At 42.8% G+C, this 13,945-nt stretch overlaps 1 protein-coding gene across 4 annotated transcripts in view; it reads right to left on the reverse strand.

Moving 5' to 3' along the window:
- afg2a (AAA ATPase AFG2A) overlaps window positions 1-13,945 on the reverse strand; it is a 476,777-nt gene that overhangs the window by 432,463 nt on the left and 30,369 nt on the right. For all 4 annotated transcript variants that reach the window (XM_078211250.1, XM_078211230.1, XM_078211259.1 and 1 more), the window contains 2 exons: window positions 12,124-12,180; window positions 8,274-8,397 (listed from right to left, as the gene is read on the reverse strand). In XM_078211250.1, coding sequence (XP_078067376.1) covers window positions 8,274-8,397; window positions 12,124-12,180 — 181 coding nt within the window. The remainder of the gene's footprint in view (window positions 1-8,273; window positions 8,398-12,123; window positions 12,181-13,945) is intronic.

Raw genomic sequence — 13,945 nt, forward strand, 5'->3', positions numbered from 1 at the left:
TGCATTGTAAAAACAAATTTTACAAAATAACTTTAGCTGAAGCTCATCACAGACATGACATGATTCAAATCCACTTTGAAAACACTTGCATAAGTGCATGATAAAGTTGTAAAAAAATTAAAATTTCCATCTTTCTTTCACTTTCTGCACATACTTCAATATCTTTTAAACATATGTCCAATCATTTTGCCCACATAAAATATCTCTCCAATCTCTTCACTGCAGTTAGACCAAGAATGAAAGTGTCTAAAGAAGTCAGCGTAAATACTTGCCTGTCACTGAGGCATCTAAACAAAGTTAGCACTTTCAAATCAATTTAAAGCGAAGCACTTTAAAGCGCAGTCAGCTTGAGAGCAAAAAAAAACTCGGAGGATTGAGCATTGCACTTCTAGACGCATGTGCATGCATCAGGACTTTCATAAACTCCCGAAGTCTATCTCCAACCTATGCTGCTGGAGAAATGGTAAATTCTGAAGGCCCTTATATCGCTGTCCTCTGGTTCCTGACCTTGCTGCCAATTTGAATAATTTATCTCTATCTACTCTGTCTGGACCCCTCATGATTTTGAGTACTTTATCAAATCTTCTCTCATCCTTCTCTTCGCCAAAGAGCCCAGCCCCATCTTCTCCAATCTACCCACGTAACTCCAGTCCCTCCAAGTTGCTTTAAAATCTAATTGCCTAATTTGTTGTGTGCTAAAATTGAAACAGAAACATACTGCATTTTTAACAGTATGTCATCATTACTCATACTCCACTTGCCTTCATTGAGAGGACGGAAACTTCCAGTTTTATATAATTAGCAATCACCATTCGGAAGAAAAGCAGGAAATATACATTAAAATTAAATTATCTACTGAAAGCAAAGTAAAGGTATGGGAATGCAAATAGAATTAGCAGTGAAAGATATGAGAGGCAGGCAGACAGGAAGAGATTTTTAAAAATCTTCAATATTAATTCTTTTGAGGAAATGAGCCACCATCAATTTGAGTTTAATGTTCAGGGTCAGAGAGGTTGTTCACCAATAATCAATATGTAGCACATCGTTTAAAACACACATACTCCTGAATGCATCAGCCCTAACCTTTTTTAGTCATCTTTAGTCTACTATCAAGGACAAGTCCAGCAAATTCATACCATTGCCATTATTTAATTGTTAAATCAATCGATGAGGCACATGTGAAGGAGCTGGCTATAAGACCATAAGACCATAAGACATAGGAGCGGAAGTAAGGCCATTCGGCCCATCGAGTCCACTCCACCATTCAATCATGGTTGATTTCAACTCCATTTACCCGCTCTCTCCCCATAGCCCTTAATTCCTCGAGAAATCAAGAATTTATCAATTTCTGTCTTGAAGACGCTCAACGTCTCGGCCTCCACAGCCCTCTGTGGCAATGAATTCCACAGACCCACCACTCTCTGGCTGAAGAAATTTCTCCTCATCTCTGTTCTAAAGTGACTCCCTTTTATTCTAAGGCTGTGCCCCCGCGTCCTAGTCTCCCCTGCTAATGGAAACAACTTCCCTACGTCCATCCTATCTAAGCCGTTCATTATCTTGTAAGTCTCTATCAGATCTCCCCTCAACCTCCTAAACTCCAATGAATATAATCCCACGATCCTCAGACGTTCATCGTATGTCAGGCCTACCATTCCTGGGATCATCCGTGTGAATCTCCGCTGGACCCGCTCCAGTGCCAGTATGTCCTTCCTGAGGTGTGGGGCCCAAAATTGCTCACAGTATTCCAAATAGGGCCTAACCAGTGCTTTATAAAGCCTCAGAAGTACATCCCTGCTTTTGTATTCCAAGCCTCTTGAGATAAATGACAACATTACATTTGCTTTCTTAATTACGGACTCAACCTGCAAGTTTACCTTTAGAGAATCCTGGACTAGGACTCCCAAGTCCCTTTGCACTTTAGCATTATGAATTTTGTCACCGTTTAGAAAATAGTCCATGCCTCTATTCTTTTTTTCCAAAGTGCATGACCTCGCACTTGCCCACGTTGAATTTCATCAGCCACTTCTTGGACCACTCTCCTAAACTGTCTAAATCTTTCTGCAGCCTCCCCACCTCCTCAATACTACCTGCCCCTCCACCTATCTTTGTATCATCGGCAAACTTGGCCAGAATGCCCCCAGTCCCGTCGTCTAGATCGTATTTCAGACAGTAACCTCTTGCTGTTCAATTTATGTCATAATAACTGCAAACACCGGTGGTCTCACTGTTAACTTCAGGTCCTACATCTCTTAAGATATTATGCGGTTAAAAAAATGCACTAAGGTAATAAAAGGAGTAACAGGGAGTAAAATAATCGTGTAGACTCCTGGGACCGAGTTCTGGGCAGAGTACTGCAGTACTGCTTCTGGCCACTGCAGTGCTGTGGCAGGCCAATTTGATTGGCTGATAGCTCTCAAGGCAGGGCTCCCTTCCAAGGCTGGAGTGAAGTCCCACCCAGTGCAAATCAACACTCAGTGAGCATTAAATGGCAGTGGGAGTTTAAGAGTCAGCAGTTGTGTGTTACATGCCAACTCTTGGGATGGTGCACACCAATCGCTCGGCATCCTGAAAATCCTACCATATTATATGTCTATTAAAATGAAGTACCAGAAAAAAGTTTCAGAAAAAAACCAAATATATGTAAAACACAAATGGTATTACTTTCCTTGATCCCAGATTCACGAGCTGAGATCCCAGGTTTAACAAACATATTGGGTGATTTCCCAATAGCTAACGCTAAAGTCTAAGAAAATATCATATTGGCAGGATGTCCAGATCAGAAAGTTCTGTCCAATAACTTCCAGTCAGTGCGATGTGGGGGGTAAGAGAGCACAAAGAATGTTACAGACCATTCTCACCAAAAACAGATGAGAACTGAATGAAAATATTCCAATGCTGTGCAAATGAAAATGCTTGTGATTTCTCACAGCTCACGTGCTCATTTCGCATGCATTCATGCTAAAGGTTGCTATACTTGACATTTACTTGACAATACTGACATTTAAAGGGTAGCTGCTCTTTATCACTTGGCCTGGCCGTAGTCTGTGGAGCAATATTCTTTTGGACCTACTTTATTTTCAGTATTTGTGTAAGGAGTTTTGACGCTGCCATTTTCAAATGCTGCAATTTAAATCTGAGCATGTGTATCATTTGTATAATTTGGAGAAAGGAGAAAGAAAGGCAGGAGATATGCCAAGCACCTGGGGTCAGCCCATACCCACCATTACCTGAGAATCCAGTATATAGCTAGAGCCACATGACATATACTCAGAGGCAGACTTAATTTTAAGTTTTCTGAGGAATTATGGGGGCGATGCTCCCAAAAAAATTCCAAGTGCTGAATCCGCGTGAAAACTGGAGTAACTCTCGCTTTAAGTGGGGTTTTCAGAATGAATCTCCCACACTGAGCACTGCAGAGTGCCCTATCGGGATTCATGCTGAAAATCTGTGGGCAGGGTCTGTCTATTCCTACTGGAGAGGCTGGCAGCAGCAGTGGCCCTGCACTATCGGCCTCCCGATTGCTGGCCAACCCAACTGCTGGCCAGCCCCGCCACCCTGCATCACTGCCACTCTGAACCCCCACCCCCCGATCACTGGCCTCCCAGTGCAAGCCCTGATGCCCCCACAAGCCCCCCCCCCCGTCAGCCCTTTGAACATGCTCTGCCAATCGTGGCTGATCTTGTCTCAGCCTCAACTCCACTTTCCTGCCCATTCTCCATAACCTAGGGTGGCACGGTGGCAGAGTGGTTAGCACTGCTACTTCACAGCGCCAGGGACCCAGGTTCGATTCCCAGCTCAGGTCACTGTCTGTGTGGAGTTTGCACGTTCTCCCTGTGTCTGCATGGATTTCCTCTGGGTGCTCTGGTTTCCTCCCACAGTCCAAAGATGTGTGGGTTAGGTGGATTGGCCATGATGAATTGTCCATTAGTGTCAGGGGGATAAGCAGGGTAAATATATAAGATTACAGGGTGAGATCATTGTTGGTGCAGGATCGATAGGCCAAATGGCCTATTTCTGTAGTGTAGGGATTCTATGATTCTATGAACATGTACTAATTATAAATTTATCTATTGCCTCCTTAAATTTACTCAATGTCCTGGTGCCCACCACACTTTGGGGTAGTGAATTCCACAGATTCACAACCCTTTGCGAGAAGTAGTTTCTGCTCATCTGTTTTGTATCTGCTATCCCTTATCCTAAAATAATGATCTTTTGTTCTAGGTTGCCTCACAAGAGGAAGCATCTGCTCTACGTCGACTTTGTCAATATCTTTTATACCTCAATTAGATCTCCTTTCATTCTTCTAAACTCTACAGATTATAGGCCTAAACTGCTCAATCTCTCTTCATAAGACAAATTCCTCATCTTTGGAATCAATCTAAAATTTTGTCAGTCACAAGTAGGCTTACATTAACAGCACAATGAAGTTACCTTAGTCACCACACTCTGGCACCTGTTCGGATAAACTGAGGGAGAATTTAGCATGGCCAATGCACCTACCCAGCACATCTTTCAGACTGTGGGAGAAAACCAGAGCACCTGGAGGAAACCCACACAGACACAGGGAGAATGTGCAGACTCCGCACAAACAGTGCCCCAGCTGGGAATCGAACCCAGGTCCCTGGCGCTGAAGCCATGCCACTCTTAGTGAACCTCCTCTGAACTGCCTCGAATGCCACTACATCATTTCTCAAAAAAAGGGGAACAAAACTGTACACAGCATTCCAGGTGCGGTCTCACCAGTGCCTTATATAGTTGCAGCAACACTTCTTTACTTTTATATTCTATTCCTTCAGCTATAAATGCCAAAATTCCATTTGCTTTCCTTATTACTTGTTATACCTACATACTGGTTTTCTGCAACTCATGCACAAGGACACCCAGATCCCTCTGCCCCAAAGCACTCCAAAACCTCTCTCCAATTAGGTAATAAGTTGCCTTTCCATTTTTCCAACTGAAATGGATATCCTCACACTTATCCACGTTAAACTCCATCTGCCACATTTTGGCCCACTCACTTAACCTATCTATATCCATTTGTAAATTTCTTATTTCCTCATTGCAACTTGCTTTCTACTTATTTTAGTGTCATCTGAAAATTTGGATATAGTACCTTCTATCCCTGCACCCAAGATGATTATAGTGTTGGGACCCGAGGACTGAACCCTGTGACACCCCACTAGTTACATCTTGCCAACGAGAAAAAGACCCATTTATCCCGAATCTCTGCCTTCTGTAAGTTACAGTCCAACAGGTTTATTTGGTAGCAAAAGCCACAAGATTTGGAGCCTTAAGCTCCTTCTTCAGGTGAGTGGGAATTTTGTTCACAAACAGGGCATATATAGACACAAACTCAATTTACAGAATAATGGTTGGAATGCAAATACTTACAGCTAATCAAGTCTTAAAGGTACAAACAATGTGAGTGGAGAGAGCATTAAGACAGGTTAAAGAGATGTGTATTGTCTCCAGACAGGACAGCCAGTGAGACTCTGCAAGTCCAGGCAAGCTGTGGGGATTACAGATGGTGTGACATGAACCCAATATCCCGGTTGAGGCCGTCCTCATGTGTGCGGAACCTGGCTATCAGTCTCTGCTCAGCGACTCTGCGCTGTCGTGTGTCATGAAGGCCGCCTTGGAGAATGCTTACCCAAACATCAGAGGCCGAATGCCCGTGACCGCTGAAGTGCTCCCTAACAGGAAGAGAACAGTCTTGCCTGGTGATTGTCAAGCGGTGTTCATTCATCCGTTGTCGCAGCGTCTGCATGGTTTCCCCAATGTACTCAGCAGAGTCGCTGAGCAGAAACTGATGGCCAGGTTCCGCACACATGAGGGCGGCCTCAACCGGGATATTGGGTTCATGTCACACTGTCTGTAATCCCCACAGCTTGCCTGGACTTGCAGAGTCTCACTGGCTGTCCTGTCTGGAGACAATACACATCTCTTTAACCTGTCTTAATGCTCTCTCCACTCACATTGTTTGTACCTTAAAGACTTGATTAGCTGTAAGTATTCGCATTCCAACCACTATTCTGTAAATTGAGTTTGTGTCTTTATATGCCCTGTTTGTGAACAGAATTCCCACTCACCTGAAGTAGGAGCTTAAGGCTCCGAAAGCTTGTGGCTTTTGCTACCAAATAAACCTGTTGGACTTTAACCTGGTGTTGTCAAACTTCTTACTGTGTTTACCCCAGTCCAACGCTGGCATCTCCACACTCTCTAAGTTAACCAGTCTTCTATCCAAACCAATAAATTATCCCTAACCCCCCTTACCTTGTGTATTAACCTTCTGTGCAGCACCTTATCAAATGCCTTCCTGAAGTCCAGATATACTACATCTATAGGATCCCCATTATCCACTTGGCTTGTTACATCTTCGAAGAACTCCAGCAAATTAGTCAAAAATGATTTACTCTTCAAAGAACCATGCTGACTCTGATGGAATGCTTTTTGATTTTCCAAATGTTCTGTTATTACTTCCTTAATAATAAATTCTACAATTTCCCAACAACAGATATTAGACTAACTGGTCTATAGTTTCCTACTTTCTGCCTCCCTCCCTTTCTGAATAAGGGCATTACATTAGCATTTTTTCAATCTACTGGAACCATTGTTGCATCCAGGTAATTTTGGAATATTATAACCAATGGATCCAATGGGGGGAATTTTACCATTTTGAGTCTAAGTGCCGGATCTGGGCATCAAATAGATCCGCGCCTGGAATCCTCTTTGCAGCGTGGCCAAACGCGTTTTGCCGGCTCCAGTCCGATCCGCGCTGTGTGCAGGGCTTAGCGCTGGCGGACCGATTGGACAAAAATCTGACAGCGCGCCCGGGCGCAAAAAAAAAGCAGAAAGCAGAGAGAGCGGCTCCCTCCTGGCACCATCACTGGTACACTACCAGCCACAGCCATCTCTCCCGCTCTATCACACCTGCAGGGAAGAGTAATCTGTGGCTGGTAGTGTACCAGTGATGGTGCCAGGAGGGATCAGCCGCAGACAGGCAGCGGAACCTCCCCGACCAGAGGATGAGACGTCACACCCCCTCTCCCTCCCCCCCCCCCCCCCCCCCGGGATGATCGGTCACACCCCCTCCCCTGCCCCCCCCTTTCCCCCCCAGGGGATGAGACGTCACACCCCCTCCCCTCCTCTCACCCCGACCAGAGGATGACCTGGATCAGAGAGCCGTTGCAGTCTCTGACCCCGCTCTTTGGAGGCTGCAGCAGCGACTTCAGACTTTTATTTTGCAGGTCGGTAACAGCGCGGACGCGGATCGGGCCAGAAGACAGCAAAGTGGGATTTGGCAGTAGCGTTGGGTGCGCGGTTCATTAAGTCGATTTAAATACATGCAAATGCATTTTCGGACCCGCGCCCGAATCGGGTGTCGGTAAAGCCGCGATCTGCTCGGAATCGGGTGCAGATCGCGGTATAGGCCTGACGCCCAACATTTCGAAGTTTTGGTAAAATCAGGTGCAATATCTCCACTGCCACTTCCTTTAATACTCTCGGATGTAGGCCATCAGACCCTGGGGACTTGTCTGCCTTCAAGCCCAATAGTTTGTGGAGATGATTGATCTAAGTTCCTCCCTTTATGTTCCCTCTGCATTTTCTGTTACTACTGGGATGATACTAAAGTCCTCCACCATGAAAACTGAGGCAAAATATTGATTTAGCATCTCCACCATTTCTATGTTCCCCACTATCAACTCCCTGGTCTCATCCTCCAAGAGACCAGCATTCACTTTAGCTACTCTCTTACCTTATATTTATAGAAGCTTTTATTAGCCTTTTTTATGTTTTGTGTCAGTATTAAATACCACCGAGACCTTTCACCCCAATAATTGCTATTCTATAATACGTGGTATACAGAAGAACAGCTTGCAATTTAGTCACGGAGTTGTGTGTTGCCATGAATTGGAAAAATAATGCAGAGACTTCTGAAAATCAGCAGAACACCGGGGAATGACTTTAACCGAGACTGATTACTTTACGTAACACATCTTAAAATCATGAATGTATTTAACGGGAGGTGATCAGTCTTTATGATATTCATTACTGAAGCTGAACAACTTAGATCATAAGAAATCATATCGACTAACAAGGGTAAAAAAGTAATAAGTGACAAGGAACCTGAATATATATTAGGTGGAAAAAGAACAGCACAATGTCAAAATTGTAACAATCACTTGCACTTTACAAAAGCACGTAAACAATGAACCATGATTATTTTCTACAAAATTATTTTACTATTTTTAATTCTGTTACTATTTACTTACTGAGCCAATACCATCCATTAGTGTGAGCAATGATGCTACCACTCGCTTCTCAACTTCGTGCTGAGCTCCTTCGCGCTTTGGACATATAGCATCAAGCTCATCTATGAATATAATTGAAGGCTGACTGGAAGAAGAGATAAGTCATTAGATGCAAGTCACATTTTAAGGGTAATATTTACAAATCAGCTACGAATAGTGTATCTAATCTGATGGAACCAAATCTTTCACATGTACAGAATGACTCATTTCCGAACACATTCTTGTACAATTGACAATCTGAGATTATACAGTTTTTATGAATTTGGAAATATTTGAGTGCTTAGAAATCAAATTGCGGAGAGATGCAGAAAGTAGTTTTTTTTCAGGCTAAGTATCAGCTTGCCTCAGCAACAGCGGTAGAGAATCAGTAGTCTCAAGGATTTGATAATTAGGGGCATATATAGGCTTTTCTCTAACCCACCAACATGATTCCTGAGTGATGTGTTGGCTCCCTGATGACAATGTCAAAGATATCACTGAACGGATGAAGGACATCCTCCAAGGAGAAGGAGAACAAACAAAAGTCGCAGTCCATATTGGAACCAATGATATAGGTAATAAAGGTGTTGATGTTTTTCAAGCATTGTTTTAGGAGCTGTCTCAAAAGATAGTAATCTCAGGATCGTCCATAATGTCACATGCTAGTCAGCACAGAAACAGAAAGAAAGCGAAGGTAAATGCGTGGCTGGAAAAGTGATGCAGGAGGTGGAGTTTCAGGTTCTTGGTGCATTTGATGGTTTCTGAGAGAAGAGACACCTCACCAAGATAGGTAGATTGCATCTGAACAAAGCCAAGATCACTGTTCTCACTGGGAAGTTAATAAGTATAACTGGGAATGGTTTAAATTAATTTTGATGTGGAGATGCCGGCGTTGGACTGGGGTAAACACAGTAAGAAGTTTAACAACACCAGGTTAAAGTCCAACAGGTTTATTTGGTAGCAAAAGCCACACAAGCTTTCGGAGCTCCAAGCCCCTTCCTTGGAGCTCCGAAAGCTTGTGTGGCTTTTGCTACCAAATAAACCTGTTGGACTTTAACCTGGTGTTGTTAAACTTCTTATTTAATTAATTTAGCAGGGAGAGAGGAACCAGAAAAAAAACACAGTAAAATTAGAAATATCCCAAAAACTGCAGGGACCAGGTTGAGGAAAATAGTAAAAGGTAACAAAGGAGATACTTAATTGTTTGTATATCAATATCCATAGTTTAACTAAAAAGGTTGGTGAGCTGTAGGCATAGATTACTACATGAGATGATGGTGTGGTTCATCTAAAAACTAGGGACATTCCTTTCAAGGAAAAAGAAAGAGGGCATTCAAAGATAATGAACTCTGGAAAACAACAAAAATAAAAGTTAAAATAGAAGAGGAGACTCAACATGTATTATAAACATATAAAGTATAAATACAGTGGAACCCCGATTTTACGCGCCCCGATTTAGCGCGAAATCGGATATGACGCAATCACGCGATGGACTCTTTTTTTTGCTATTTCCGGTTTAGTGATTTAGCGTGACCCCGATAACATTCGCGATAACATTCTATGGACCCGAACCATCGTGATAAAATGGGGCTGCACTGTAGTTAGCTAGGGAAAAAGGAAACAGATGATACAAGGTTACACTAAAAGACAGGGAAGTTACAGAAAGGATTACAATAGATTGATTTGATTTATTATTGCCACATCTATTAGTATATAGTGAAAAGTATTGTTTCTTGCACGCTATACAAAGCATACTGTTCATAGAGAAGGAAACGAAAAAGTGCAGAATGTAGTGTTATAGTCAAAGCTAGGGTGTAGAGAAAGATCAACTTAATACAAGGTAGGTCCATTCAAAAGTCTGATGACAGCAGGGAAGAAGCTGTTCTTGAGTCGGTTGGTACGCGACCTCAGACTTTTGTATCTTTTTCCCGATGGAAGAAGGTGGAAGAGAGTATGTCTGGGGTATGTGGGGTCCTTAATTATGCTGGCTGCTTTGCCGAAGCAGCAGAAAGTGTAGACAGTGGATGGGAGGCTGGTTTGCATGATGGATTGGGCTACATTCACGACCTTTTGTAGTTTCTTGCGGTCTTGGGCAGAGCAGGAACCATACCAAGCTGTGATACAACCAGAAAGAATGCTTTCTATGGTGCATCTGTAAAAGTTGGTGAGTTGTAGCTGACATGCCAAATTTCCTTAGTCTTCTGAGAAAGTAGAGACATTGGTGGGCTTTCTTAACTATAGTGTCAGCATGGGGGGGACCAGGACAGGTTGTTGGTGATCTGGACACCTAAAAACTTGAAGCTCTCGACCCTTTCTACTTCGGCCCCATTGATGTAGACAGGGGCATGTTCTCCACGCTTCCTGAAGTCAATGACAATCTCTTTCATTTTGTTGACATTGAGGGAGAGATTATTGTCGCCACACCAGTTCACCAGATTCTCTATCTCATTCCTGTACTCTGTCTTGTCATTGTTTAAGATCCGACCCACTACGTTGGTGTCATCAGCAAACTTGAAAATCGAGTTGGAGAGGAATTTGGCCACACAGTCATAGGTGTATAAGGAGTATATTAAGGGGCTGAGAACACAGCCTTGTGGGGCTGTGTTGAGAATGATCATGGAGGAGGTGTTGAGAAGACATACTAAAAAGATTATGACTGAAAGTTGGTAAGTCAACTGGTCCAGATAGAAGGCATCCTAGAATTGAATACTGCTGTAAAGAGAGACATGTGCTGCAACTTTTTGTCTTGCACTCATTCAGAAAAACGCAAGTATTCAGCAATATTCAGGTTCTGTACTACCAAGTACTGTTTGCATCCTCGATTACTGAAATAAGCAAAGATAAGAAAGCAGAGGCATTGGCCACAATTGATTGCTCTTTACAATTTTCAAAAATGACTTGGGTGTAGCAGGCAACATTATAAAGATTATGGTGAAGCAAAGCTTGGCAAAGTGGTGCTGAGGATAGTTATAGGTTTCAGGCTGTAATTTCAAAGCAGGCAGGAAACAAAATTAGGTAAATGGGTCTTGCCAGTGTTGGAGAAGGATGGCAAAAAATCACTGGTTCAACCTCAGTTGGAGCTTCAAGAACAATTCAGGGAACAACACTTCAGGAAAGATGCAAAGCCATTGGAAAGGGTACAGAGGAGATTTACCAGTGCTGAAGGGTTGCAATGATGAGGAGAGGTTGAAAAAAATTTGGACTGCTCTCCTTTGAACAGGTAAAGTTAAGAGGTGAGCCAATAGGGCTTTTCAGGATGATATGTCGTTTTGATAGAGAAAATAGGAAAAAAGATTCCTTCTGGGGGGTGAGTCAATAACTAATAAATTCAAAGGCATTAGCAAAAGGTCTGGTGGGGAGACTCTGTTGTCAAGTGCCTACCTTGTGTTTCTAAACAGGGGCATGGAGTACCATAAAAATGATGATAATGTTGTATAAAACAGTTAGATCACCATATGCAGTTTAGCGCATCTTATCAAAGTCACTGAGTCTAAACTAAGATTCACCAGACTGATGTAAGCAATAGGAAAATTACAGCAACAAGCAGAAATTTGTGATCTTTGGACTATTGTCACTGGAGCAGAATAGGCTAAAATGACATTTCATGGAATGCCTGATCACCAAGTTAATGAGACCAAGTTCATTTCATCCTTTAAGAGAAAATTGGATAAATATGTGAAGCAGAATAGACAAGCTATGGGGAAAGAGTGAAAGCTATAGGATTAATTTAGGACTGTTCTAGCAAAGAAATTACATTTTCAATAAATATGCTCCTGCGCTCTATTAATCTTTCACGCTAATTCAATAATTAGTATTTCTCTCGCTGATTTACCGTTCAGTGGCTTCTGCAAAGATCTGTCGCAGCCTCGCTTCACTTTCTCCAAAATATCTAAAACAATAAAGGCAGGTACCTCAGCATCACAAAGAGCAATGAACACTTAAAATCTCAGTAAAAGAGAAAGGGGAATAATCAGAGAAATGGAAACTAGCTGGCACTTCTACTTTGTGGTTATCATCAATGGCAGTAAAATGGGATCTTATTAGTCTGAACATGCTGAATTATTTAATATTCAGAATGATTTTAATCAAAGACAAAATATATTACAGGAACCAATGCTCACCAGGGTTGATAGCTGTTACTGCAGGGGGAATTTTTCCCACTGTCTCTCTCCCAGTGTCAGATTTCAACACTCCCAGATCAGATATCTGGGGAGGCGGTGGTGTAGTTGGTATTATCACTGAATTAGTAATCCAGAGACCCCAGGCTGGATCTAGGGACCCAGATTCAAATCTCACCATGGCATGGTATTTGAATTCAAATAAAAATCTGGAATTAAAAGCCTAATGATGACCATGAAACTATTGTCAATTGTCATAAAGACCCATCTAGTTCACTAATGTTCTTTAGGGAAGGAAATCTGCCATCCTTACTTGGTCTGGCATACATTTGACTCCAGATCCACAACAGTGTGGTTGACTCTCAAACGCCTTCTGAAATGGAGGGCAGTTAGGAATGGACAATAAATGCTGGCCCCCACTAAGTGACACCCACATAAATGAATAAAAAGAAATTGCACATCCAAACAGTGAAGTTCCCGCCACTCTGCCTCAAAACGTGCCATTGTCCCAATATTGAAAATCCATCACCAACTGCATCACACCCATTTCTTTGATAAGGTTGCTGACCTCAAATTCTATCCTGCGCACCTTCACCCCCCCCCCCTCCCCCCCGCCCCCAATTCCTCATCGGCCTCTGCAGCAAGTGGCTTCTTGTCCCAGGTGATTTTAAGCTTAATCTAAATTCATCATGTTCTCTGCCTTCTGAATTCACTGTCCTCCTATACTTCATTAATCTTACCCTCCATGTAATACGCCAAACTATATTCATGGCTACCCCCTCGACCTTGCCACTTCACATGGCCTCAATACACTCATAGCATCAATCACAGATAAATCCTAAATATTTCCTTGAATCGCTCTTCGCCCACATCCCACCTCCTCCTCCAAACCCTACTTCCTTCTATATCCATGCCTGGACAACACACTCCTTCAGTTGATTAAGAACTGTCCTCTCAAATTCCCAATGATCTAACTTTTGATTCTGTATACCCCAACATTTCTTCATCTACTGGTCTACTCAACCACACCCTCAACTCCACCTTCAATGCTCTCACTCCAATTAAAACGACTGCTCTCTCTTTCACCTCTGGTTCTTTAAAGTTGAAGGGACAGGAACTTGAATGGCTAAACCACCAGATCTGGTTGGATCAAATAAAGCACTATTGAGTTCTGCTCTCATCTACTAAGACTGTTCACTATTCCAAGATTACCGTGGACCACAACAGTGATTTTAGCTTTTTTTCTCCACTGCAAGTTATCTTCCCCACCTTCATCTCCAATAAAGTGCACAATGAGCATGGACTTTCTCAGCAAGATTGAGACCATCAACTGTATCTGTCATTACCCCCTCTTCTCCAGCCCATCAGGCCAAACTTCTTCTCAGGCTCCCGAGCGATTTCTGTATCGCCAGTTTCCTCCTATCTCCTCTCATGTCCGAGCTCATTTTGTCCAGGAGACTCATCTCCTTCTCCCACCGCCATATTTCTATTAATTACTGACTACCGGACTTCCCTTCTTGGTTTTCCCGTTAGCCA

The sequence above is a fragment of the Mustelus asterias genome, chromosome 1 (genome assembly GCF_964213995.1).
Source record: "Mustelus asterias chromosome 1, sMusAst1.hap1.1, whole genome shotgun sequence".
In the NCBI taxonomy this organism is placed as follows: Eukaryota; Metazoa; Chordata; class Chondrichthyes; order Carcharhiniformes; family Triakidae; genus Mustelus; species Mustelus asterias.